This window comes from Balaenoptera borealis (genome assembly GCF_965194805.1).
Source record: "Balaenoptera borealis genome assembly, chromosome: X".
Classification (NCBI taxonomy): Eukaryota; Metazoa; Chordata; class Mammalia; order Artiodactyla; family Balaenopteridae; genus Balaenoptera; species Balaenoptera borealis.
Genome location: NC_138881.1, coordinates 110,986,906 through 111,012,935, shown reverse-complemented (window position 1 = coordinate 111,012,935; position 26,030 = coordinate 110,986,906). Strand labels below are relative to the sequence as shown.

The window sequence follows — 26,030 nt, the reverse complement described above, 5'->3', positions numbered from 1 at the left end:
AGGGTGCAGCGCTGCCCCTCAGGGAATGCCTCTCGAGAACGGAAATCCTTGTGGTGGCGCCAAGTACATGATACTTTGATGAATGGAGTTTGTCTAAGCACTTTCTTTCCATATCTAAGGTTTTGAACAGCCTAAGCTGAGAGAGTCCAGCAGGAAAAGGCAAGAGGAAAGGGGAAGGTGTAGGACAGGGATGGTGAAGATTGGAGGACAACAGCTTCTAGCCATCATGAAGGACAAACAAAATTCTAACTAAGGGTGGGATTTTGGGCCTCAGTGAGGAAGTGTTTGAGGGGAAGGGGCCTTCTTCTTCACCCTTTCAGGTGGCATTGCATGTGCAACAGTCTCTCCTGGCTAGGGAATGTCAACGCTGGGGCCGGAGGAGTGGCAGTAAGCCAGAGGCAGGGGAATGTTGGGAGGAAGAGGCCTGTGTGGCTTGGGGAATAACGCCCTTGAGTTCTGTTTAGTGGGGAATAATCTGAGAGAAGGAGCTGATGCACAGAGAGGTGGAAGAAGGCAGAAAAGAATATCCTGGCCAATTCCAAGGCTTGATGGTAAATGTTCCATTAACTGACCCACCAGTCTGCATTCCCATAAGGTGCTAGGCCCAGTGCTGAGAGATGGGAGACATGCCAAGGAGTCTTTTTTGTTTTAAAATAATGCTGTACATACTATTTGATCACCAGCTTTTTTTTTTCCCCCCACACCGCTTGGCTTGTGGGATCTTAGTTCCCCGACCAGGGATTGAACCCCTGCCACAGCAGTGAAAGCGCCAAGTCCTAATCACTGGACCACCACGGAATTCCCCCAAGCAGTCTTGACCTTTAAGGAATGTACAGCCTGGTTGGAAAGACGAAACAAGAGAAATAGACTGTTCAGACATCCATTGGGGGCTTAATGTGCAACAGAGAATGGTACGGAAAGCAGAGAATTGGGAGTTAGGGGACTTGGGTTATGGTCCTAGACCTACTGCTGATGAGTTGTGTGTCCTTGGGCAAGTCACTTCCTTTGTTTGAATTTCAAACTTCATCTGTAAAATGGTAGTTCTTTTTTTTTTTTTTTAAGAATTTCACTTTTTAAATTAATTAATTAATTAATTTATTTTTGGCTGTGTTGGGTCTTCGTTTCTGTGCGAGGGCTTTCTCTAGTTGTGGCAGGCGGGGGCCACTCTTCATCGCGGTGCGCGGGCCTCTCACTATCACAGCCTCTTTTATTGTGGAGCACAGGCTCCAGACGCGCAGGCTCAGTAGTTGTGGCTCACGGGCCTAGTTGCTCCGCGGCATGTGGGATCTTCCCAGACCAGGGCTCGAACCCGTGTCCCTTGCATTGGCAGGCAGATTCTCAACGACTGCGCCACCAGGGAAGCCCCCTAAAATGGTAGTTCTATATTTTGTCCTGTGTGAGGAACGAAAGATATAAGAGCAGTGAGTCATCCATCATTTCACATGAAACTTCTGATTGTTATTGACCAGCCTTCCCTTTTTCCTTCCCTCTCTCCCCTCCTTCCTCCTCCCCTTCTTCCTTCCTTGTCCCAGGATATCAGTGGATTTTTTTCAGATGACCTTTCTGAAAAACCACTGTGGGAAGGGGGATGTCTAGAGTAATCATCTGGGGCCTTCAATCCAACTTCCTGTGGGTCACTATGTCTGAGAATTAACCTTGATTCCAAGGAGAAAAGCCAAGCCCCGGGGGAAAGCTCTGTCGGTGGTTCCTGCAGCATGTAAATGACTCTGACTCCCCACTGACATGTCTTCAGAGTCAATGATTAATGGAAGATTCCGAGGGTGTTGCACCCTCAAGCATTTGCCTTCGATTAGAAAATCAGAGTCAGACATCTCTCTTAGTCTGAGCATTGACTTTTAGTCCTTCTTTATGGCTTTCAAATCTTGCAGTGGAGAATAAGTGAGCTTCTAACCAAACAGAGGGGCTGCCTTTCCCTGAAGCTGGTTCCTGTTTGTCAGTCACCTTGAGCATGATCTTCTGAAACTTGAGGAAGGAGTCAGTGACTTGGTTTCGGATCACAGCTCTGCCACAGACGGTTCATGTGACCCCAGGCAAGCCCCTATCTTTCATCTCGGGGCTCTGCTCTTCTCATTCGTAAAGTGATTGGACCAAGTGACCTCCGAGGGGCCTGCCGGCCCTGCTACTCTGTGCAAAATGTGGGTCTGTTGCCTTCACCTGTGGGTGCACCCATCAGTCCCCGTCACAGGGGGTTTGCTTTCACCAGCTGGGCCGGTTTCCACACGCAGAACATGGTTCCCCCCCATCTGGAGAGCAGCTCCCCACTGTGACTAGAAGATGGCCCCACCCCTTCCCAGAAAAATAGGGCTCCATCTGGCCCAAGATGCTGCTTGGAAAGTGCCATTTAAAAAGAGTTTCTAGGGCTTCCCTGGTGGCGCAGTGGTTGAGAATCCGCCTGCCAATGCAGGGGACACTGGTTCGAGCCCTGGTCTGGGAAGATCCCACATGCCACGGAGCGACTAGGCCCGTGAGCCACAATTACTGAGCCTGCGCATCTGGAGCCTGTGCTCCACAACAAGAGAGGCCACGACAGTGAAGAGGCCCACGCACCGCGATGAAGAGTGGCCCCCGCCTGCCACAACTAGAGAAAGCCCTCACACAGAAACGAAGACCCAACACAGCCATAAATAAATAAATAAATAAATAAATAAATAAAGATATGACCATCTGTGTGTTTAAAAAAATAAATAAATAAAATAAAAAGAGTTTCTAGGGAATTCCTTGGTGGTCCAGTGGTTAGGACTCTGCGCATTCACTGCCGTGGACCGGGTTCAATCCCTGGTCGGGGAAGTAAGATCCCGCAAGCCGTGTGGCGAGGCCTAAATAAATAGAGTTTCTAATCTGTCAAAAATTGTGGGATGTCTGTGCTTTCACCAGCCAAAATGGAACCAGGACTTCTATTTCAAAACATCCATCATTGTCTGTTTTCACACACTCTAAGTTTTCCCACTCTGGCGCATTTTGGACAGGTACAAAAATATCTTTTCCCCAGGACTCGGGTCATTCCAGTGCGATACTCAGTTGTAACCTGGAGGAGCAGCCTGGGACTGCGGAGCGGGTGAGGAGGGCACCACTGATTCCAGAGACGGTCTTCTTTTGCCTTAGAGGGGAAACACGGTTATCCAGTCTCTTATCTACACCACGAGAAATGACCCTTTGACGCACAGAACTTCTAGAACTCTTGCAGGCTTTTCCCACTAACAGATCCTTCAAAATCATTCCTTCCGCTCCAGCACAATCTTTCTGTCTTTGGTGCCCCTTTCTGTACTGACTCCAGCGTGACATGGGATTCTTTTTTGAGGTAGAGAGGTCCGGTGGGGAACTAGTGAGTTCATTTTCCGTTTCCAGTGTTATCATTGTGAGGAAACCAGGCTGCGCCTGGTGCTGTATATAATGCTCATTTCCACACACATGCAGCACAGCCGCGTTATCCAGTAATTGTGCCTTTTGCAGCCTGAATACCTGCAGGAAAAAAAGCGCTCCCAGGGGAAAGGAGGCACGACCCTGCCAGCCCTGGAAATTCTGAATGGCTCCCAGTCTTCACAGTTTAAATGGTAAACGAGGTCTGTTTTCCCCACAAAAGCCAGGGTTTGCGCTTCATCTCTCTCAGCACCTTACAACAATATTAGAGCTCATTAACATCAACCCAGGACACGAGAAGGGCAGCCTTCATCGAGGCGGAAAATTTTCCCTTGTGCTGTTCTGGAAAATAGCACGATGCTGAGAGCAGGCATTTATCTCCACCAGTTCTCCTCTAATGATTTCTCCAAAGCACACCCGAGGTGCCTGCAAAAGGCCTGTTACTTGAGTCCCTGTCTTCGGGGAAGTCCCTAAAGCAAGGATCCCGAGGGGCTCCAGATTTCTCACCATCTGGAGATGGCAGAGGAACCAGCTCTCTGGTTTCCTCATCCGTGCGATGGGTAGTGGGGGCCTCCAGCTCTGCTGTGCTCACGTCCCATCACTCTGAGGGGCTCACAGAAACCACGGACCCAGCCCCTCCTTTCACATCCTGGCATATCCAACCCCCCTCCTCCTGAAACTTCCTGCTCCGGCCAGGCCAGCTGTGCCCTTGGCCTGTAGCGCCTTAGGCTGTGCTCGGTGCCCAGGTGCAAGTGGGGATGTACAACCCAGAGAGAGCACACAAGCTGCAGGCTCAGATACACCTGGCCAAAGAGCAAATAGGGCACCTCAGCCAGGGCAGAGGGCAGGAGTTTGGGCTCAGGAGTCACACGGACCTGACAGAGTCATTAGCCAGCTTTGTGATTTTAGGAGGATTGAATAGCATCTCTTAGCGGAATACCCTAATCTGTACGGCAACAACAGTTATAAAAATGACAACAATAGTAACTAACATTTGTTCAGTGCTGGGTTCCAAGCTCGGTTCCAAGAACTTTATATATATCACCCATTTTACCTTCACTGAAACCCACGACAAGAGTTACCAAGGATGCTTATCTGAAGAGCAAGACATCAGCCATGGTGGTCCCAGGGACGGCATTTAGACATTTGTCCTGAGTTCCTCCTGTCCCCTGGGGGGTAAAGTTTACCCCCTTTTCACCTCTGCCCGCTCTTTTGGAGGGAGGAAGAAAACCAACCCCTCACCCTGGCTGCCCCAGATGCCAACCCTCAGGGGATGACAGTTTGCCAGGGGGATGCCACATGGAAATACTCAGGAAGCTGAGAAATACCATGTGGGGAGGGAGAAGGCAGGAAGCCTGAGTTTGTTAATCAGTGGCAGAACTGGTCTCCATGGGACATGGATAGATCGTACCCCTTCACACTGAAAGGGTTTTTCTCTAAAAGTTCTTTCCACCTCAGAACCACACTGAGTATTAATGATCCGAGACTCACAGAGTAATTTTAGAATGCAAAAAATTTCAGGGGGCAGTGTAAGCTGCAAAACTCTTCATGCTGCCAAGCAGTTGAGTGGACTCTGGGTGAAGGCTGGTAACTACGGGTCATAAAGCTTGGAATTTCACATCTTGTTAAAAATCTCAGCTTTCTCACTGTTTGCAAAAGTCCTTAGATTTATGTACTTCGGAGCCTACTGGACTTTGGGAAGGAGGAGAGCTAGATTTCCCTTAAAAAGAAGTAAATATCACCAGGACTTATTGTGTGAAGAGTTCCACGGTGGGTTTGAATTTACAGACATAAGAAATCTTCTTTTCTTCCCTTTCACCAAATAAGAAACCATCACTTTCCTGCCTTGTAGAAGAAAGAAAAGAAGAATGGCATAGAAAAACATCCTTCTGTTTAAGGAAAGCCCATTTGTGCTTCGTTGAATGTTCCCTCACAATACACACAGGCTAAACTTCAGTTAACCAGAGGGGGGGGGGAAACAGTTAATTAAGGCATTGATTAAGGTGTTATTTTACATATACAGAACTGCTCCCTTGGGTGAGGTGTGAAGAATAGCAGAAAACCCCCTGCAAGGAGAACTGGATGGCTTATTTGGGGGGTGTGTGAACTTCAGCCTTTTCCGAGTTGGTTTTACGTCCAGTAGATGCTTTTCCTGGAATGCCTGTGTACCACTAAGGACTCTTAAGTCAACCCATTCAAAGAGCCAGTGAAAGTCGTGGCTGTCTTATAGATCATTGGGCTCCCAAGGATTGGTCCTTTTCCCCACCTCTCCTGGGTTGCCCTGGAGAGCCTGGCCTAACTGTGGGCATCAGCTTGAAGGAGAAAAAGAGAGAAATTCAGCATCCAGATCATTTAGGTCTTCCTAGTGTTGTGAAGACAGTCAAGTGATTGTAAGTAACCCACTTGACGTGACTGTAAGGGCTCACTGTTCTCACTAGACCGCACATGACTACTAAGCCACAGGACTGTTTTGACAAATGTACCAAAGACAACACATCTAAATGAGCATCCACCCACTTCAAAGTTGTCCGCTCTTCAAGTCCCACACTTCTTTTTTAAAAAAAAATTTTGAAGGCCATGAGAATTCACTGTTCTTTTTAAAACTAATTAATTAATTAATTTGTTTTGGCTGCGTTGGGTCTTCGTTGCTGCACGCAGGCTTTCTCTAGTTGTGGCGAGCGGGGGCTACTCTTCATTGCCGTGCGCGGGCTTCTCATTGCGGTGGCTTCTTTTGTTGCGGAGCATGGGCTCCAGGTGCACGGGCTTCAGTAGTTGTGGCACGCGGGCTCAGTAGTTGTGGCGCACAGGCTTAGTTGCTCTGCGGCATGTGGGATCTTTGGACCAGGGCTCGAACCCGTGTCCCCTGCATTGGCAGGCGGATTCTTAACCACTGCGCCACCAGGGAAGTCCCAAGTTCCACACTGCTTTTATGAGGCTGCTGCCACTGCTGATCACAGCATCTACGGGACTCCTCTTTGGGGACTGCTGGCATATGAGTCACACAAGAAAAGCAGCTAAAATGGTAACCCCAGGGCTTGGGGGATCCAATCCCATCAGAGGCATATTTGCCTTTGAATCGTTTAACTACACTTTCGTTTCATCTGTGTTCATATATTAATGTTGTTTGATCGGCAAGCCATCCTCCTTGCTTTGACCAAGTCGTTTACATGCAATGGGAGGATCTGTGCAGTTAGTTTAGACATCATTAACCAAGGAAGGAGACCAGACCTTCGGCATTAATGACCCAATGTCATGTACAGCCCCCCTCCCAAGTCTACTTAGGACCACCAACCACAGTTCTTATTTCTGTACCACTCATCATTACTCCAAGAATAAGATGTGCAAAGGCTGAACTTTAAAAATAAAATACAAAACTAAGCTACAGGTGTACCAAAATGTTCAGTCCTATTGATTTGGGCTAAGAATTTGTTTCCTTTCTTAAATTAACTTTTTATTGATCACTCCTATGACCTTAACTTGTACAGTTTTGCTGGTCTTCTTCCATAAAAAAATGGCTTTAATATTTATTCCCACTTTGAGTGGTGCCGGAAAAACCTTATTGTGGCCTTTTGTGAACCAGTGGCCTTAAAGGAAAGTAAATGTTTACAGCATAATCCTCATAACTTTGCTCAGGCCAAGTTCCCTGGGCTTTCCCCGGACAGCAATGGGCATCCTTAGGCTTGTTTTGTCATGCTTTTTCCTCTTGGGTCACTTGTCCACACTCTGGGCACCCCTGGGATCTCTGAGGGACTTTTGATATCTGAAGCCACATGCCTGGGACAGTGGTTCTCATATTCGAGCACACGTCCATCAGAATTTCCCAGAGGGCTTGTTAAAACAGATCGCTAGGCTCCAGCCCCTGAGTTTCTGCTTCAGTGGGTAGACCCAAGAATGTGCATTTCTAACAATTTATGAAGTGATACTGACGCTGCTTGATTCTGGGGCCACGATTTGAGAACCACTTCCTTAGCTTGTTCATAGGAGCAGAAGTCCTGGGTTTGTGTCCCAGCAGTAGGATGGGAAGAATCCAGGTTCTAGAGTCAAAGAGAAACTGGTTCATGTCTGAGCATTCCTACTTTAACCTGTGACACTGGGTCAAATCATATCTGTTAGTCTCAGCTTCTTCATCCTCAAAATGGGAATAATAGTATCTGATTCACAGTATTGTTGGGAGTTAATGTGTAAGTGCCAGGCACGAAGGCACCCAGCTCCTGGCTATGCAGTTGGTGTAAGGAAATGCCTGCTCTCAGCAGCCAGATGCTTCCCCTTCGTGAGGGTTAGTGGGCTCTTCCAGGCACGGTTTACTGTGCCGTCCTAGGTAATTAACCGACACAAAGACAGGAGCTACTAAAAATACAGGCCTTCAGCCCAGGAATATTCCTTGCAGTTAGGTTGATTCCCAAGAGCTACTGGCAATTTGTGACTTGTGGGCAAATCTTTGCCTCTCAGGGCCTTGACTTCTTCACCTCTAAAGTGAAGACTCTGATTTAGATGATTTGCCATCTCAAAGGTTTCTTCTTGCTCTGCCAAGTCTCGAATTCTGTGACTTAGAACTCAGGTACTTATTTCAGAATAATCTCTTTCAATGAAAATGAAAACTGTATGGTTCTTGTTTTTATCCATTTACTTACTCTTTTTTTTTTTTTTTTTTTAAATTTTTATTTATTTATTTATTTATTTATTTATTTTAAGGCTGTGTTGGGTCTTCGTTTCTGTGCGAGGGCTTTCTCTAGTTGCGGCAAGTGGGGTCCACTCTTCATCGCGGTGCGCGGGCCTCTCACTATCGCAGCCTCTCTTGTTGCGGAGCACAGGCTCCAGACGCGCAGGCTCAGTAATTGTGGCTCACGGGCTTAGTTGCTCCGCGGCATGTGGGATCTTCCCAGACCAGGGCTCGAACCCGTGTCCCCTGCATTGGCAGGCAGATTCTCAACCACTGCGCCACCAGGGAAGCCCTACTTACTCTTAATATCCTTAAACTTCCCAGCCTTCTTTAACATTGGGCTACTACACAGAAAGTCAGGGACAGCTGCTAAAATATAACTAGATCTCCTTCATAGCTAGAGCTCCTTAAAATGTTCCGGCACAGGTGTAAAATGGTATATCTGTTATTTAATACTGACATCTAGTGGTTTTTCCTTATCAAAGAAAATGATAGGCATTTTCCCATTAGCTCATGGTAAGCTCGGCTGCTTCTGCTACAGCCATTCATTCAACAATCTTTTATTAATCACTTATTTTATGTCAAACATTGTGCAGGCCCAGAGGAGCTTATGTTGATAAATGCTACTCAGTCCCTACCCTTCCAGAGCTCATGGTCCAACGGGCGAAGCAGACAAATCACTAGACAATCACAGCCCATGGTGATAAATGCTACAATAGGAGAATACCAGCACAGCTGGAACAGAGGAATACCAGGGCAGTTAACTCTGCCCAGGAAGGTCAAGGAAGAGGCAATCTGTGAGTTGAGTCTTGGAGGTTTCCAGGTAACCTACAAAGGACAGATCGAAGCCCTTCCAAAGAGTAGGCACTCCATATACAAAGGAAAAGGGCCTGTAGGATCTTTGCCTGGGACCAATTTGGAATATTAAGATTACGTTTGCATACTTGGAAGGTAGAGTATAGAGCAGGGTTTCTCAACCTTGGCACTACTGATAATTAGTCAATAGTCTGCATTGTAGGCTGTTTATCATCCGTAGACTCAACCCACTAGATGCCAGTAGCACCTGACCCCCAGTTGTGACAACCAAAATGTCTCCAGGTATTTCCAAAGGTCCTAGAGTCAGGGAAGGGAAGTGGAGGGGTGGGATGCAAAATTACTCATGGTTGAGAAAGACTTGTGTAGAGGGAGCTTGATAGAGATAAGGCTGGAGAGAAAGAAAGGTTGTTGCCAGGTCCCACAAGGCTGTGTCTGGCATGTGGAAGAGCTTGAACTTCATGTCATAACTGATAGGGAGCCATTAAGAGGTCTTAACTAGGGAGTGGTAGGTCAGATGCGTGCCATATGGGGGTGTGGAATGGATGTGAGGCTGGAGACAAGGAGGTGGCCAGGACGCTGATGCAGTGATTGAGTAGAGACGTGATGAGTGCCTGACTCCAGGCAGTGGTAAAAGGATGGATTTGTGAGCTCTTAAGAACTAGAATCAGGGCTTCCCTGGTGGCGCAGTGGTTGAGAATCCGCCTGCCAATGCAGGGGACACGGGTTCGAGCCCTGGTCTGGGAAGATCCCACATGCCGCGGAGCAGCTGGGCCCGTGAGCCACAATTACTGAGCCTGCGCGTCTGGAGCCTGTGCTATGCAACAAGAGAGGCCGCGATAGTGAGAGGCCCGCGCACCGCGATGAAGAGGGGCCCCCGCTTGCCACAACTAGAGAATGCCCTCGCACAGAAACGAAGACCCAACACAGCCATAAATAAATAAATAAACAAATACTTTAAAAAAAAAAAAAAAAAAGAACTAGAATCAGCAGGACTTAGGGAAAATTCAGACGCTGGAGGTAAGCGAGATAGAGAAGTCAAAGACGGCCTCCAGGTTTCTTGCTTGGACAGCTCTTTCTTTGGTTGCTGTTTTTCCACAATTGCTTACCAATGACACGTAAAAGTTGGTCTAGACTTGTAGAGGGTGGCAAACCTTTCACTGTGTCCTGCCTGTCGAGAAACCATGGGCATACAAAGGCACCAAACAATGGTCTTTAAATCAACTCGGGTAACTGAGGGGGTCAACTCGGGTAACTGAGTGGGAGTCATGACTGTAAAGATGTGACACGTGGTCACCTTAATGAAATGACATGGTCACAAGATATTCCTGTCCAATCACTACTAACTGAAACATACTAACTGAAACAGGCTGAGTGTGATTTTTCTGTGGCTAAGCTTGGCTCACTCGTTTAAAATTAAATCAGACCATTCAGCAGCACCCTTCGGGTTTCTGTCAACTCGAAGGGAGATTTCCAGCAGCTACCAAAGATCTGCTCTCACCTGCATCTTGTTCTGTTTTAATCAATGCCTGGATCCAGGCATTGTCAGAAGAAAATAAGAAGATATGGTGAAGATATTGGGGGATATGATCAGAATCCAGATGCGTTTTGACAGGCTTAGACTTCCTCTACCAAGAAGAAGTTAAACAGGGCCACAAACAAACTGCATCGGTTCTGGACAAAGGAGATTGAGTTTCCAAATGGCCTATGTGTAAAAGAATGCAAGAAGGTAGTTGACAGTGTGTCAGTGATGTGACGCGTCTGCCAGAAAGGCTGATGTGATATGAGGCCACGTTAAGAGAAATGGTGTCAAGAATGAGGGTGGAGATAGACTGTCCCTACTTGTTCCTTGTCAGACTGTGCCTAGAGGGCATGTTCCAATAAAGTGAAATATATTCAGAGGCAAACAAAACGATAGTGAGGGGACCTGACGCAGTGGAGAGAACAGTTGAAAACCATATTTAGCATGAAGAAAAGAAACCTCGGGGTACTGGAATGCTGTCTTCAAATACCTGAAGCCACACTTGTGGAATTAAAAGTAAGTCCTCAAGATCTGAAACTACCATGTTTTGCTGACAACTCCACATCTGAAGCCCAGATCACTGTCTGAGGCTCTATCTGTCCATTCAGCCAGAGACCTGGGAGGCCTCCTTACCCCTCCTCCTCCCTCTCCCCTATATTCATTTTGTCACTGAGTCTTGTTACTTTGACCTCCTAAATCTCCCTCTAGTCTGCTCCCTCTTCTTCTGTCTTGTTTTCTATAGTAACCTCGACTCATTTCCCCAATTCCACACACCATATACAGTGATCTTTCTAAAACGCAGACCTCATCATGTTACTCCCTTGCCTAAAACCCTTGAAAAAGGCCTCCCTGTTGCCTTCAGAAGTCTAATTTTTTTCTTTTTCCTTTTTGGCCATGCCACATGGCTTGCGGGATCTTAGTTCCCCGACCAGGGATTGAACCCAGGCCCTCGGCAGTGAAAGCGTGGAGCCCTAACCACCGGACCACCAGGGAATTCCCAGAAATCTAACTTCTTTAATGTGGCATCTGAGGCCTTCCACGACCCGGTCCGTAACTACCTCTCCATCCTCCATTCCGGCCACTGGACCGTAATTCCCAGTAAGATGTTTCCTGTGCCTTTCCTCCGCACACAGCAGGCTAGTTTATGCCTCTGTGCCTTTGCTCATGCTGACCTTTCTGCCTCATACTCCATTCTGCTCTTTTTGCCTCATCTAATTCTCCCTTGTTTTTCAAAATAAAGCTACAGAAACTCTTCCTCTGTCATCGGGCTAGGCTGAGCATCACTGCAAGGTGCTTTCTTTGTGCCTTGTCCCTGGTCCAGTCATTAATAGCACATTAGAATGGAACGCTCTGCTAGGGGCCCCGAGTCTTAGCCCTCTAGGCATCGCCAGGGCCTCTCTCAGTGCCAGGCACACAGGTGCTTGAACAGAACTGGGCGCTGGAAGAGTGCCACCCACGTTTCTGTGCCTATGTGCCTCTCCACGCACTGTCCCATTGGCTTGGGCTTCCACGTCCTCAGTTGCTCTGGGTGGGGAGACGGCTCCTCTGACATTTCCCTGACGACTCTTCACTCCGAATAATGAGCAGCCTCGATCCTTTGCCCAACAAAACCTCCCAGGGGTTATCCTCACCTGCCTTCCCACCTCCAACACACCATGCCATTTGGGAGGCCACTGGACAGTCTTGGAGACCCACCCTTCAGCAGATCTTCCTTTTCACCCATGGGATCTTTTTCCAAGCAGCATCAAGTGTTTCCAGTTGAGGCAGTCTGGCACCCCGGGCCTATTTTCCCTGGAAGAAGGGGGCTGCTGGCAATCACTGAGTCTCCAGAGCTATTGGCATCTGAGTGGAGGGCAGCGCTCATCACTAGCACGTGTGCGTGCACGCGTGTAGGCGCCTCTAATTTCTCTGCTGCTGTGATAATCCCTACAGTGTGGAGGCCGAGGCCGCGCACCTTGGACGGCTCTCCTCTCATAACGGCACTGGGAGACCTTCATCAGGGAGGAGCCGCGCATCCGTGACATGAGAGCGTCTGTGAATGTCTGCCTCTGCCTTCCTGTGCTCCCTCTCTCTCTCTCCACGTGGGGATGGTGCTTTGGTCCAGACACTAACCCTGCTGGTTGCGATCTGTCTACTCTGAAGGACAAGGGAGAGTTTTTAGGTAGGAGAGCCGCAGGCTTGCACAGGGGTGCACTCTAGAGTTTACCAGAAGATGTCACTGTAGGCTTAAACCAGTAAAACAGAAGACTGTCAGCTGAGCATGAAGGTGACTCCATCATGGGGGTTTAAAACACCCATTTATAATGCACGCCTGGAAAAGCTGGTTGAAAGACTAATCCAAATGTGTCACTGCACTTCATAAATTTCTTTTTTTTTTTCCAAATAATCAGACTAATTGCCACAAAGCTATGGCCTCAGGCCTAGCATAAAGGCCTGATAAATTCACACTGAAGGAATGAATGAATGAATACCAAAGCTAGGAGTGGAAGGGCAGAGCCCATGGGAACAGCAGTCACCTTTGTTGGTCAAGGAGGCTACTGGAGAACAAAAGCTGCTACTCGTTAGCAGTGGGTCTCTACAGAGATGAATTTGAGTGGCACCAGCAAAGTCAGGTCCCAGGAAAAGCACTGAGAGAGGTGAAGGTCGTCTTGGCCCCCTCTCCGGCCTCACTCCCCAGTGCTTCTCCTGTGCCCCATGCTTGTTTATTCCAGAAAATCATAGAAGGTGATTTTTAAAATTTTCTATGATTTTTGCCAGACACTTAGATTCTCCAGAGTTTTTAATATATTGAGGCATGACCTTCCCAGTTCTGAACTCTTCCCCCCCTCTTCCCCAGATAGTTCATTAAAGAAGTAATTAAAGGAGTTAGGGAGATTCTGCTTTGTGCCTGGTACAAAGCTGAAATGGACGAGATGAGAGTGGGAGAAGAACGCCTAAAGCCCCTGCCCCGGAAAACCTAGTTTAAGCAGAAATGCAAACAACTAATTGCAATTCAGTATCAAAAGTGCTTTCACAAAGGTTTAAGTGTGGAAGTGACACTGAGGAAGAGGTGACGGCTGGCAGCAAGGGGTGGGATGCATTTTCTCAGAGGCGAGACAGTACTTGGAATGGAACTCGAAGGATGCCTAGAATTTTTCAGTTAAAGAAGGAAGGTCACGCCAGGCAGAGGAAACACCACGCACAGAACAGAGGCACACGGGATATGGATCCCAGGGTGCCTTCGTTGCTCAAAGCCCAAGACTTCGGAGGAGACTCTGCTCAGAGGATATCAGCCACCAGACTCAGAGAGTCGGGTGGTTGAGTTGGTTCCCTCTGGCTTCTCATGGGTGGGTACAGAACCACCATCCCTCAGATGGGAATGAATAAACTTCAGGGAAGCTGCAAGCCATTCCCCAGGTTTCTTTTCAGAAACTAAATGTTAATATTCAGCGTTTATTGTTGTCTTCCTTCCACGATAGGCCGGCTCATCCACGACCTCATCCTTTATCCACTGAACCTGAGTGGAAGCTCATTTATTATGAAAGCACAACTGCTGAGTTGTTTTTCCCCCAATCACATTATAAGCCGGGATGCTTCTGGGGTGTGTGTGGGCGGGGTGTGTGTGCACGTGTGTGCGTGCACCTGCTATGTATGGGTGTGTGTGGGTGTGTGGTTTAAATGTTTCCTAGTCTGCTATTTGAGCAAAGAACTTTATCAGTTTGCAGCTTTAAATTGAAGACAGCCACACAGCAAAGCCTCCACACATGCTGACATCTGGGTGTCCTTTCTGTGGGTAAAGAAAAGGGGCATTTTGGAGCTGATAGAGTTAACTTGCCTCTGCTGGGAATATTAGCACGTGAGCAAAGGCTGAAACCAAGGTAGTAGCTTATATATATGCCATTGGCAGCTACCATGTCTATTTCAGTCAGTGACTAACCACAATGTCTATTTCTGGAGGCCCCCCCCCGCGGCTGGGCTGCGTATCTCCACATTCCACTGCCATCACGTAGGAGCCATGATGTTATGACAACAGCCAGAATCAAAAGCATCATATCACACACTCTTTCAATGAAGTTTTGTTCTTTAATAAGATATCCTGATTAGACTAGATATTAGAAAAATGCTTATGTGTATTTAGTAAGAAAGATTAGAACTTGAGCTCACTTGTCAACCTTGTATCACTTCAGTAAAATCACGTGTTTCCACTGAGTCTCCGTTTCACGATCAGTTAATGGGGGTTTGGGGGTGGGGAGTATGAAATAAATGAGGTCATTGGGAGGACTTCGTCATTGGTTGGAGAGAGAGAAAAGCAGGGAAAGGAGGGGAGGGGAGTGGAGTTTCCGCTGATGTAGTGCTTTAGCTGCAGTACCAGCGAATTGGGTGAAAAATGAGCTCTCTGGACAGGTTAGTGGGACTCAGAGAGGGGACGATAGCACAGTTCACAGGACAACTGCCACCAGATCGCCATCATTTCCCTTTTGCCTTCCTTCCTGACCAATGAACATCACATATGCCATGCACCTCCCTGACTCCACTTATGTCACCCGAATCCCTGACCGTTGGCCTTTGTGCTTTGTCCATAGGAACTTCCACTACATCACCATCCTCCGCGACCCAGTGTCCCGGTACCTGAGTGAGTGGAGGCATGTCCAGAGAGGGGCGACGTGGAAAGCATCCCTGCATGTCTGCGACGGGAGGCCCCCAACCTCCGAAGAGCTGCCCAGCTGCTACACTGGAGACGACTGGTCTGGCTGCCCCCTGAAAGAGTTCATGGACTGTCCCTATAACCTAGCCAACAACCGCCAGGTGCGCATGCTTTCTGACCTGACCCTCGTCGGCTGCTACAACCTGTCGGTCATGCCCGAAAAGCAGAGGAACAAGGTCCTCCTGGAAAGCGCCAAATCGAATCTGAAGCACATGGCGTTCTTCGGCCTCACAGAGTTTCAGCGGAAGACCCAGTATCTGTTTGAGAAAACCTTCAACATGAACTTTATTTCGCCGTTTACCCAATATAACACCACTAGGGCCTCTAGCGTAGAGATCAATGAGGAAATCCAAAAGCGCATTGAGGGACTGAACTTTCTGGATATGGAATTGTACAGCTATGCAAAAGATCTCTTTTTGCAAAGGTATCAGTTTATGAGGCAGAAGGAACATCAGGAAGCTAGGCGGAAGCGTCAGGAACAACGCAAATTTCTGAAGGGAAGGTTCCTTCAGACCCATTTCCAGAGCCAGAGTCAGGGCCAGAGCCAGAATCCGAGTCAGAATCCGAGTCAGACCCCGAACCTAAATGCCAATCAGAATGTGACTCAGAATCTGATTCCGAATCTGACTCAGAGCTCGGGTCAGAATCCGAGCCCGAAGGAGAACCGGGAAAGCCAGAAGCAGAACCCTGGCCAAGAGCAGAGCGATGGCAACACCAGCAATGGCACCCATGACTACATAGGCAGTGTAGAGAAATGGCGCTAAATGGCTCCCAAAGGCTTTTGCACACTTCTCCCAAAGCGCCAGTCAAAATAGGGCAAGTCTTCAAACATGAGAGTGTCCAGACACATCCTGCTTCCTTAGGTTTGGAAGTTAAAAAGGTTAAGATGTTGCCTTTACAGTTGCCTTTCAATTCAGTGTTCTACTGTGCGTGGGTAAAACAAATTTCAATATGCAATTAAATTGTCTTTTTTTTTGGTTCGTGGGGAATTTATAAAATCCAAAAGGCAAACCAGACTCATCAGAAATTGCTGTTTAGATATTTTCAGGAGTTCTTAAATTAGTCATAGAGACAAAATGAAAACATAAAATATGGCCGTTTAACTTATAGCTAAGAAATGGACTTTACATTATTCATGATACGCTGTTGAAACCCAGTCTTGGAAGCAAACATTTTTTTCCAGGGCTAAGCATGAATATAACACAAAAGAAACTAAAATTAAACACGAAACTGTTCATTTTCTTCTGATTTTAACAAGGAATCTATTTAAACAGAATAAGAACTGATGGCAGAGTTTACCAAACTGTAGAAAACGAAAAACTTCTCTCCCAAACATGGGTAGTTTTATGTAAAAATATTGGCTTTCGAGTAGAACGGGACTCATATCTTGTTATTTCAGAGATGTTTAAAATTTTAAACTTTTTCTGCCTTCTACTATTTAAAGGTTTTAAACAGGGTGTATCTCATATTAAATAAAACACTTTTTCCAAATGGAGTACCAATGCAAAGATCTAATTTCCAGATGATTTCTGGGCACTGTAATTTCAACAATTCTGGACTCTTTTTGGCGCTGCTTCTCATTCATTTTAAAGCTTCTCCGAGCTGTGCTCATTCCAAACTAACCCGTTTTAGAATCTTTCTTCATCATCTAAATGGTGTGTTGCTGAATTCATTGTGATAATATAATCCTGGATTAAAGTCAGGACTTTCTTTCTGTAGAACTGTCTTATCAATGTTTGTGTAGTGAGGTCCTTATCAAGAAACTCTTGAACAGGATAATGTGTCTTAAAATATTGCTCAAGTTACTATTCTTGATCAGATAGAATTAAACCTGAATGTGAATGAATTGTTATTTACTTTTTGTGCATTTTTATTGTAATGTTTCCAGTAGGGCTGGCTATTTTCTAGCCCATTAGTTCTTTTTCGTGTTGACAGAGTATAGACAATTACAAGAGAAAAAACAAGGGTAGAATAAGCACTAGGATAGTCAGCATTATTCAGTAACACCAAAAGCTTTACCTCCATACTTTGGGTGAACCGTGTACCAGGTTTTGTTTTGAGAAAACAAAAGGCAGGAGTGTTCTGCATTGAGGTTAAACATCAGAAGCATATGGATTGAAGAAAGTGATTTGGTATTGGAAGTCTGTGCAGAAATACTTTTAGGGTATCAACTGCGAATTGCGCAGGGCAAAAAGAAGGATGTAACCCTCCGTGCAAGCAGGCATCCTGATTCAGGGCAGTTTCCATTTTACGGGTTTTGCTATCCTTTCGTAAGGACTTACGCTAAGCCCCTGGCTGTCAATCAAAAAAGCAACTGGAAGTGGCATTTATGTTTTCACGAGGGACATGCTTAGAAGTGTGACCATAAAGTCACATCTTGTACAATCTGCTCATTTGCATGATCTAGTTTCATCTGTAATAATAAGGCCACAAGCTGGACAAGAAGCTGAGTACTTGGTTAAAAAATAAATGTTCTTGACTCTGCACTTGTATCAGTAGATCTAAATTTTGTTTTGTCCGACAGTATCGCAGTCCTGGGAATCTGAGAACTGGAAAACTGAAAGGAAAAAAATTTTCAAAATCCAAAACATCTTGAAGTCAAATTGTTTTAGAGTGAAACTATTTTGTGTACTTTGTGTTTTTAAACTAATGATTCTGTAGATCACTGTGGTATTTCAATTTTGTTTTGTTTTGATTGATATTGTTTGCTCTTAAAACTGATAGGTACTGCTGGAAAGCAGGATGAAGCCCGAGCCAGTGGAAAAGCTTGTTACAGAAAAAATATTTTGTGTTATTGCTGTGGTGTGCATGGTTTGCAGAGATTAAGTGCATTTTCTCTGTCTATACTGATTTATTGTATATAGGGGATGTTATAAATATACATTTTGGTCACCATCATGTAAATCCCATGATTTTGACTGTAAACATCTTTCCAGTGGTGTAGCTTTACAAACCATTCACTGATTTTTGTGTAATTTAACAATAGATATGAAATAAACTTTAAATTACAGGCTCTGAGTAATTTCGTGATTTCAAGGTTTGCAGCCACTAGACATTATGACATCACAGAGAGAATTTTCTTTTCTCAAGGAGTTTCTTTTTGTCCTCTTGGCCACCAGGTATGGAAATGAGATGAGCCATTTTAATCTAGCACACCCAAATGGCCTTAACTTTGGGTGCTTCCTTCTGGGAGTCCACAGTGTGTCCTGCTTGGAATAAAACAAAGTTGTCAATGAAAGACAAAGTTGACTGTGCATTTTAGTCAGCTCAGGCTGCTATAACAAAATACCATAAACTGGGTGGCTTATCAACAACAGAAACTTATTTCCTACAGTTCTGGAGGCTGAAAGTCTGCGATCAGGTGGCAGTATGGTCAGGTTCTGATGAGGGCCCTCTTCTCAGTTGCAGAAGTCTGTCTTCTTGCTGTGTCCTCATATCACAGAAAGTAGCTAGCTAACTCTCTGGCTTTTTCCTATAAGGGCACTAATCCCATTCATGAGGGCTCCACCCTCATGACCTAATCACCTCCCAAAGACCACACCTCCACATACCATCACATTGGGATTAGAGTTTCAACATATGAATTTGGTGGGGACAAACATTCAGTCCATTACGCTATGCAAATGAAATATGTGAGTGTTTTAATTTAAAAATTATTAAAGGAGATACTTGCACATCTAAGAACATGTTGAAAAGAAAAATAGCACTTTTTATTTTTTAATCTATCCCCTCTGTCTAGGATAGAGGTTAAAGGTGAGCATTAAAGTATTGGCTTTTAAAGTTATGAAGACAATATGCTCTAATTGTATTCAATGTACATATTTTTCCAAACAAACTTATGGTTAGGACTATGGATAGGGATGATTTGTTCTTGCCCTTTTGAAAAGAGAATTTAGATGTCAGTTCATAGGATTAGAGGGAAGAAAGCTACAAAATTTGGGGGGTTTAACTATACTCAGCTTGCAAGCTATTCATACTTTAAAAATTCTGCCCATCAACTGTTCATTGAGCAATAATTGGGTGGTCAAAGGTCCTGACTGCAAAAGGGTTCCATGGCCTCTGCTTGGGACGAACTGTGAACAGGAATGTAGAGGATAAGAACTTGAAATATTTAGGAAATAAAGATTATTTCCCTTTACCCTCCAGGAGGCTACTCTTGGAGAGTACTTACTGAAGTGGGGAAAATGTTGAAAACCTGCCCTATGCTTCTGGACACAGAAGCTGAGCAAAGGGTCTACTGAGGTAGCCCAAAAGAGCCATAAAACATCACAGGACAGGCTTTAGACAACTGCATTCTCCCCATGCCTGTGACACAGAAGAGACCAACATTGTAGTCCAGGCTGGTGATATGCAACTCCCAGCTTTCTTGCCCTGTGCTGAGGAGTGCTGCTCTCTTGTCTTCACTAGGGATTAAACCAAGCAAATAAACAAAGCCCAGGTGTCTTCTAAAGAGTCTAACAAGACACAGAATATGCTGACTCCAAATATAACCCCATGGGATTGTGGAATAAGGCAATCCTAATCTCTAAAATGGCCAGAGTGAAGTGAGCTGACAGTTTTAAACATCAAAGGAATTAGATCAAGACCTCAAAAATCCTAAAGTAAATTTATAACACATCAATCAGACCTTCAGAACTAGCCTTTAGAACTGCAGGAGAAAACTATCTTGAGGACAAAGCAAATCAGCTGTTTGTCAGTGCAAGTGACACTGTTTGAGCAGGGGTCCCCAAAGGACAGACCTGGGGCCAAATGTGGCTCTCCACCTGCTTTTGTAAATAACAATGTATTGGAACAGGGCCATGCCCTTTTCTTTGCATAATTCCTCTGGCTGCTCTCATACCCCAGAGGCAGGAGCAGTTTCAACATACATCTAATGGCCCAAAAACCTAAAATATTTATTTTCTCGCCCTTGAGAGAAAAAAATTGGCCAACCTCTGAGCTAGAGAGCCAATCAAAATTTCCCAAATAGTAAAATCTTGGCAGAGTTTATAATGATTCCAGAGTCAGAGAGAACAGAAGGGTGTGATTCAAACAACACACTTCCCAATAAACCAACAACACACCAACATTTATAGGATACCTACTATTATATGAAAGGCACCACCTTAGGCCTAAGAACAGGGAAGAATCTGATCTTTCCTCAAAGGATTATGGAAATCTAAACCAAATGCTGTGCCAGAGAGTATAGTTAAAAGCTTAATTAGTTCTTCAGTGTGTGTGTGTGTGTGTGTGTGTGTGTGTGTGTGTTTGATTACATGGTTGTAAAAACTGCAAATGATATAGAAACATGTAAATAAAAAATGAAATGACCAATTACCTACGCAATTCTCACTCCCCCAGAGTAACTAGTATAATTATATGATTTCTTCCAGACCTCCTTGTCCTTTTCACATTCAAATCTAATCCCCCCTTCTCTCTCCCCACACACATATAATATTGATAACAAAAATGAAACCATATAGTTTTCAATGTTACTCAATTTCCATTTTTTTAAGCTCAACAATGTATCGTGGTTTTCCTTCCAAAGTAAGAATATAGTGGATGGTTGACCCTAAGCCCCTAAGCCCCCATGCTGATGTTACCCTAAGCCCCTAAGCCCCCAAACTGATTACTGCTCATGTTGAGAATGTTGGCTCTGGATCCATACTGCCTGGGTTTGAATCCCAGCCCCACCATTTACCAGGTCTGTGACCTTGGGGAAGTCACTAACCCTTCCATGCATGCCCCAGTTTCCTCCCCTGTAAATGGAGAAAATAATAGCTCCAACTTCAGAGGGTTGTTGTGAGAATTAAATGAGTTCATATTTGTAAAGCACTTAGAACAGTGCCTGACATAAAGTAAGCTTAATACGTATTTGATGGTACTATCATTATTATTGCTACGAGTTTGAAACCTAGATGTCTGATGGATGCCCGTGTCTTTGATAGCTAAAGACTGACTCTGAGATGAAGAATTGAAAGTGCTGGCAAGAAAATAAGCCAAAAATAGTATATGTCCTATTGTGACTAATTAAAAAAAACTTTTCTAAAAATTAAAAAAATATATATATATAAAACAAATGTTACATAATTAAATGTATAAAAGACCTACCCTAAGGTTTACTTCTGAGTTTTGAATGTAGCCAGTGACAGATCTCCTGAAAGATCTAATCCACAAAATGCCAAGTGAGTCACCCATACTCTCTCCAGCAGTGAAAATGCATTATCTGATGTCCCTGGCTGATTGGGGACCTACTTTAGTGCACTTACCAAAGATGACTCACCAGCAGGCCCCTTCCTTTCCCACCCACGTCCCCACCCAACATTGTCAGAGTATGGGCCTGTCTGCACAGTGAGATCCCAGAGGGCCCCAAAGGTCTAGCTGCCTCCCTCACTGGTCTGGGTGGGAGCTTGGAATTCCCACACTCCAAGTCTCTACCCTGGGTGAAAGCAGCCTGTGCAGAAGACCCTATTAAAATGCATCTATGCCACCTAGGAGAGAGGAAGGAGAGTAACCCATTAAAAGCACCTCCTAGTTTATCACATTAGCAGTCACGAAGGGCCCTCAGGGAAGGGGACACACAAGTCTTGTAAATTCAGGTAGTTCACTTCACTTTTAAAAAAAGAAAAGAAATAGAATAGTTTGCTTCCCTCTCATTTGAATTTTAAAATTTTGATCTTATTGCCTGAAGGGCAGGATAAGGTTCAATAATCCTCATCAAGTCTCACTAAATTGTGTAAATTCTATTCTCATTGTGCCTGGTTAAATCTTGTGACTTCACAAAGCTCAGTAAGATTTACTGATGCCTAACTGGGCCTAAGAAAAGTTTAACAGTTTTTGTGACTTAAAAATGCTCTACTGGATTTCATGTGACTTAGGAGGACCTGAAAGGAATTGTCAAGTCTTAGCAGAGAGTGCTTTACCATAGCTTGATAGGCCCTAATCAGCCAACTGGAGCCCAACCTCACCAGCTTTCTCAAGGAAACACAAGAGAGGTTAGTTCAAACACAAGAGTGGTTTTTTCTCTCAGGCCTGAATAAGGTCTTCTGTCCCTGAAACTAGCTAGAGCAGGACCATGCGCCCATCAAGGGCCTTGGGATTATGGGGCAAAGACTTCGTGAATTTGATCCAAGAGGCAGATTTAGGCTTTGCAAAAGTGAACAGGTAGGAAGGAGGGTTAAGTAAGGAGCCTCAGCACTGACTAGTTAAGATGAACAGGATTTATCAGGAATGAGTTTGACCTAAACAGTCATCAGTGGTTTCCCAATGCCCCTCAGCATCCGTCGCTGCTGGAAACATGCTTTCCCCAAACTCCTGGGAACTTGACAGGGCGGTCATTGTTTTGATTTACCAGCATTCCCACTCAAGGTCAGGTTTCTATATAACCCACTGGAATGGTCACAATACCTTCTTAACTATTCTCCTGCCCTCAGACTCTTTCTTGACTACCACACTCATCTTCCTAAAACTGCATCTCAAAACCTAATCCATGGACCTGTGACCTCAGGAGCTTCCCTGATGTGTTTGTTTGAAGATGCAGATTCCCTGGGCCCCACTGCAGAGGTTCTGAATCAGAATCTCTGGTACAAAGCGAGAGATCCTGCCTTTTTGGGTGAGATTCTAAGATGACTGTAAGGAGATTCTAAGATGCGCAGGTACATTGGAGAGCTACTGTCCAAAATCGTATGTCTGATCACCGCACTGCCCTTCTCAGAAAGTGCTGGGAGCTCTGCACCGTCCTCAGATGGAAGTCCGCACTCATCAGCTAAATGCACAAAGCTCTCTATAATCTGACCCCCACTCTCTGCCCGTGCTCATCATTGAATGCCACCTTACTTGAACTTGAACCTTTGCTTCAGGCTAAAGTTCTTTACTCCTTGTCCCAGGCATTGGACTTCCAAAATGAATTTGAATGGAAGTTTTTGAGATATCATAGATTCTAACAGGCTCTATATAAAATCTTATTTTGGCTGATTGCCATTTTAACAGAGTTTTAATGAACTCTAATAAGCCTTGGCTTATTAGCTGTGTGACCTAGGGTAAATGACTTCATCTTTCCGAGCCTAAATTTCCTCATTTCTAAAATTGAAATTATAATAGTACTTACTCCATAGATTTGTGGTAATAATTAAATGAGTTAAAACATGCAAAGCATTTTAGAACAGAGTTCTGGTTCTTTGTAGTTTGATTGGATTAATACGGGTAAACATTTCTAGCACTGAGGCAATTTATTATTTTGGACTAATATGTTTTATTCATTCAGAAACTTTTAATGGAACACCTACACTGTGTTTCTTGGTAATGTTTTACATTCTTCCCCCACCCCAACCATTCACTGAATTCTGCTAAGTTACCCAGTAGTTGAATTCACTATCACTAAAAGGAAATATTTCCCAAAATCCCTGCAGAAACTAGATTTCTATATATTTTTTCCTTCTATTTTTCTCCTACTCTCCCCTCACGGGGTCCAGTACTGTATTTTACACCTACTGGATACTTTCTTGGACACAGTAATATCTGTGTAAATTTGGCAGATACTTTTTTGGATAGATAAGAACAATGGCTATCCTCAACAATACTGGGAATCACTATTTAGCAGATGCACAAAGTGTACTTGGCTCTGTACTCAGAATTCCCTGTGTGTTGACTCTAGTACAGACAATGCACACATCAGCCACGGGCTGTGCATTTTCCGTGACGATCATGATTTCTATTATTCTAATCCATTGTCAGTTCTTAAGTTCCAGTTTTTGTTCTGAAAACTATGATTATCTTTAGTATTAGTACTAAATTTTAGCATTACTTCATGCATTTAATTTTAATCCCTGGTGGCATATAACCAACAAAATGATACATTTGTAAATAAAGCCCACTCAGTGACTATCTTGGAGTGTCGTTCTAAGGTCTTTAGTCTGGCATTCAAGGCCTTTCAGGATCTAGCACTTGCCTGTGTCATCTCTTAACACCTGCCCCTCACACTCCAGGCACCAGCCAAGAGGAGCTATTTGAGTTCTCCCATCATCTCTCATTTCACCTAGAGGCATTTTACACATGCTGTTCTCTCTGCCTTAAATGCTATTCCGTATCCCCCTCACTCTTGCCTTCTCTATCACCGTCGCATGTTCCCCCACCCAATAATGCACATACATAAAGGCACCCTCTTAGCACAGGTAATCCCTGCTCCTCTTTCAGACTCTGCTTCGATGTCACCACTTCCGGCAAGTCTTCCCCGACCCCCTCCTAACTGCATTTAGTCATCTCTCTCCTGTGCTCCCCCCAGCCTCCATGTCAACCCCCATCCCAGCACTCATCCCAGAATAGCAAATAGTCTTTTGCATGAATGCATAGGACCTTGTCCTCTTTGATTTATATGCACTTCACAGACTTGATAGGGGTAAGAGTATCTTTAAGAGGTGATGAGTTAAGCTGTCTGAGACCATTTCTACCACTCATTCTTCTGGTTGCCCATTTCCCTCCTCTGATGGGCTGTGAACCCCAGGAAAGCATGGGTACGGCCTGTCCCAGTCATCTTCATAGTTCCACTGCCCTGGTAGTCATTCACTCAACAAATATTTAACCTACTATATGCCCGGGTGTGTGCTCATCTAGGATATTCAGATATAAATAGAAGAGATATGACCCCCCGCCTTGCGGAGCTTACAGTCTAGCATTGGAGACTGATACTAATCAAAATAGTTTACAAGTCAGTTATTATGCCAGACCATGCTAAATGCCGCGAAGGAAATGTATAGAGGAAAGTGATAAAGGGTAACAAAGAAGAAATATTTTGGGTGAACAAGGAAGACTACTTTGGGAAGTGACATTTAAACTGCAGCATGAAGGGTGAGAAGGAGCTAGTTGCACAGAGGCAGTGCGTCAGAGGAGAAAGGGAGCACATTTTAGGTACTCAGTACATATTTGTTGATGAATTAATTAATGACTGAGGGATATTGAAATGAATTCTGCTGCAAAGGCTTTTATCATGAAGGGTCACTTGTAATGGAAAGAACAGTCCTGATCTCTATGTTCTCTATCTTGGATTTTCCTCTCCAGGCAGCCCTGGACCATCAGAGGTCTAACATCAGTCCTTGCGCTGCTAATTCTTGAGAATATGGCAGCTGCTTATGGCAGGGGGTGCTGCCCCGGCTCAGCCATTCACTGAGTTCTTAACGGGCCCCAATGCACATGATCCAGCATCCTGGTCCCTGGCCTTGGGCAGCCTCCCAACCTGGGAACTCCTCTCTAAGAGCTCTCTTCCAGCGGTAAATAGGCTTTTGTGTGACTCGTTAGGATGTTGTTCTCTTTGATTTATATACACTTTGGAAAACTTGAGAGCCGTAGGCATATCCTTAGAGGTGATGCAGTAGGATGTTTGTGGTCATTTCTATACACAGTTTGATAGTGGATCCTTGGTCAGGAAGATAATCTGACAACACTTTGAACCTCTCTTCCAGAGTTTATCACATACTGCTTTGAATTTTATTTTTTGTGTGCCTGCCTTATCTCCCTTACTGAACTGTAAATATATTCTTTAGGGTAAAAATGTGCTTTTTTAGGCATCTTCTGTCTCCTATTATTGACTTGCCCATCGCAAGACCTATGTGTTTGGATTAAATTTTTTCCTGTGAGGAAATGTATTGGGGCTTTCTTCATTGAATTATATTCTTGGAAGAGCTTCACTTAAGTTCAAGGGCAGTTCGTGGTGTAGTGGGTTTCTTTGTGTGTGGTCCATCCATAATGTGGCTGTATCAGTCAGAGGTTAAATCAGAGAAGCAGAACCACAAGGATATATATCTATCTATAAAGAGATTTGTTTTAGGAATTTGGCAAGACACAGTTGTGGGAGCTGGTTCGGCCATCTTTGTAACGTAGTTATCTTTATGTCTGATGCTGAAGCTTAAAGTCCACAGGGCAGGCAGTTGGGAAGGAAAGATGGATGTAAAGTGGAGGAAAGAAAGAACATGATGGAACTCATGAGGATGGGTTGAAACCCA

At 44.9% G+C, this 26,030-nt stretch overlaps 1 protein-coding gene across 5 annotated transcripts in view; it reads left to right on the top strand.

The window, feature by feature from the left end:
• The window catches only part of HS6ST2 (heparan sulfate 6-O-sulfotransferase 2), a 299,939-nt gene extending 275,621 nt beyond the window's left edge, over positions 1-24,318 (top strand). For all 5 annotated transcript variants that reach the window (XM_082377890.1, XM_082377891.1, XM_082377892.1 and 2 more), the window contains one exon: positions 14,936-24,318. In XM_082377890.1, the coding sequence (XP_082234016.1) occupies positions 14,936-15,821 (886 nt within the window). In that variant the 3' untranslated portion in view covers positions 15,822-24,318. The remainder of the gene's footprint in view (positions 1-14,935) is intronic.
• The last annotated feature ends 1,712 nt before the right edge of the window (positions 24,319-26,030 follow it).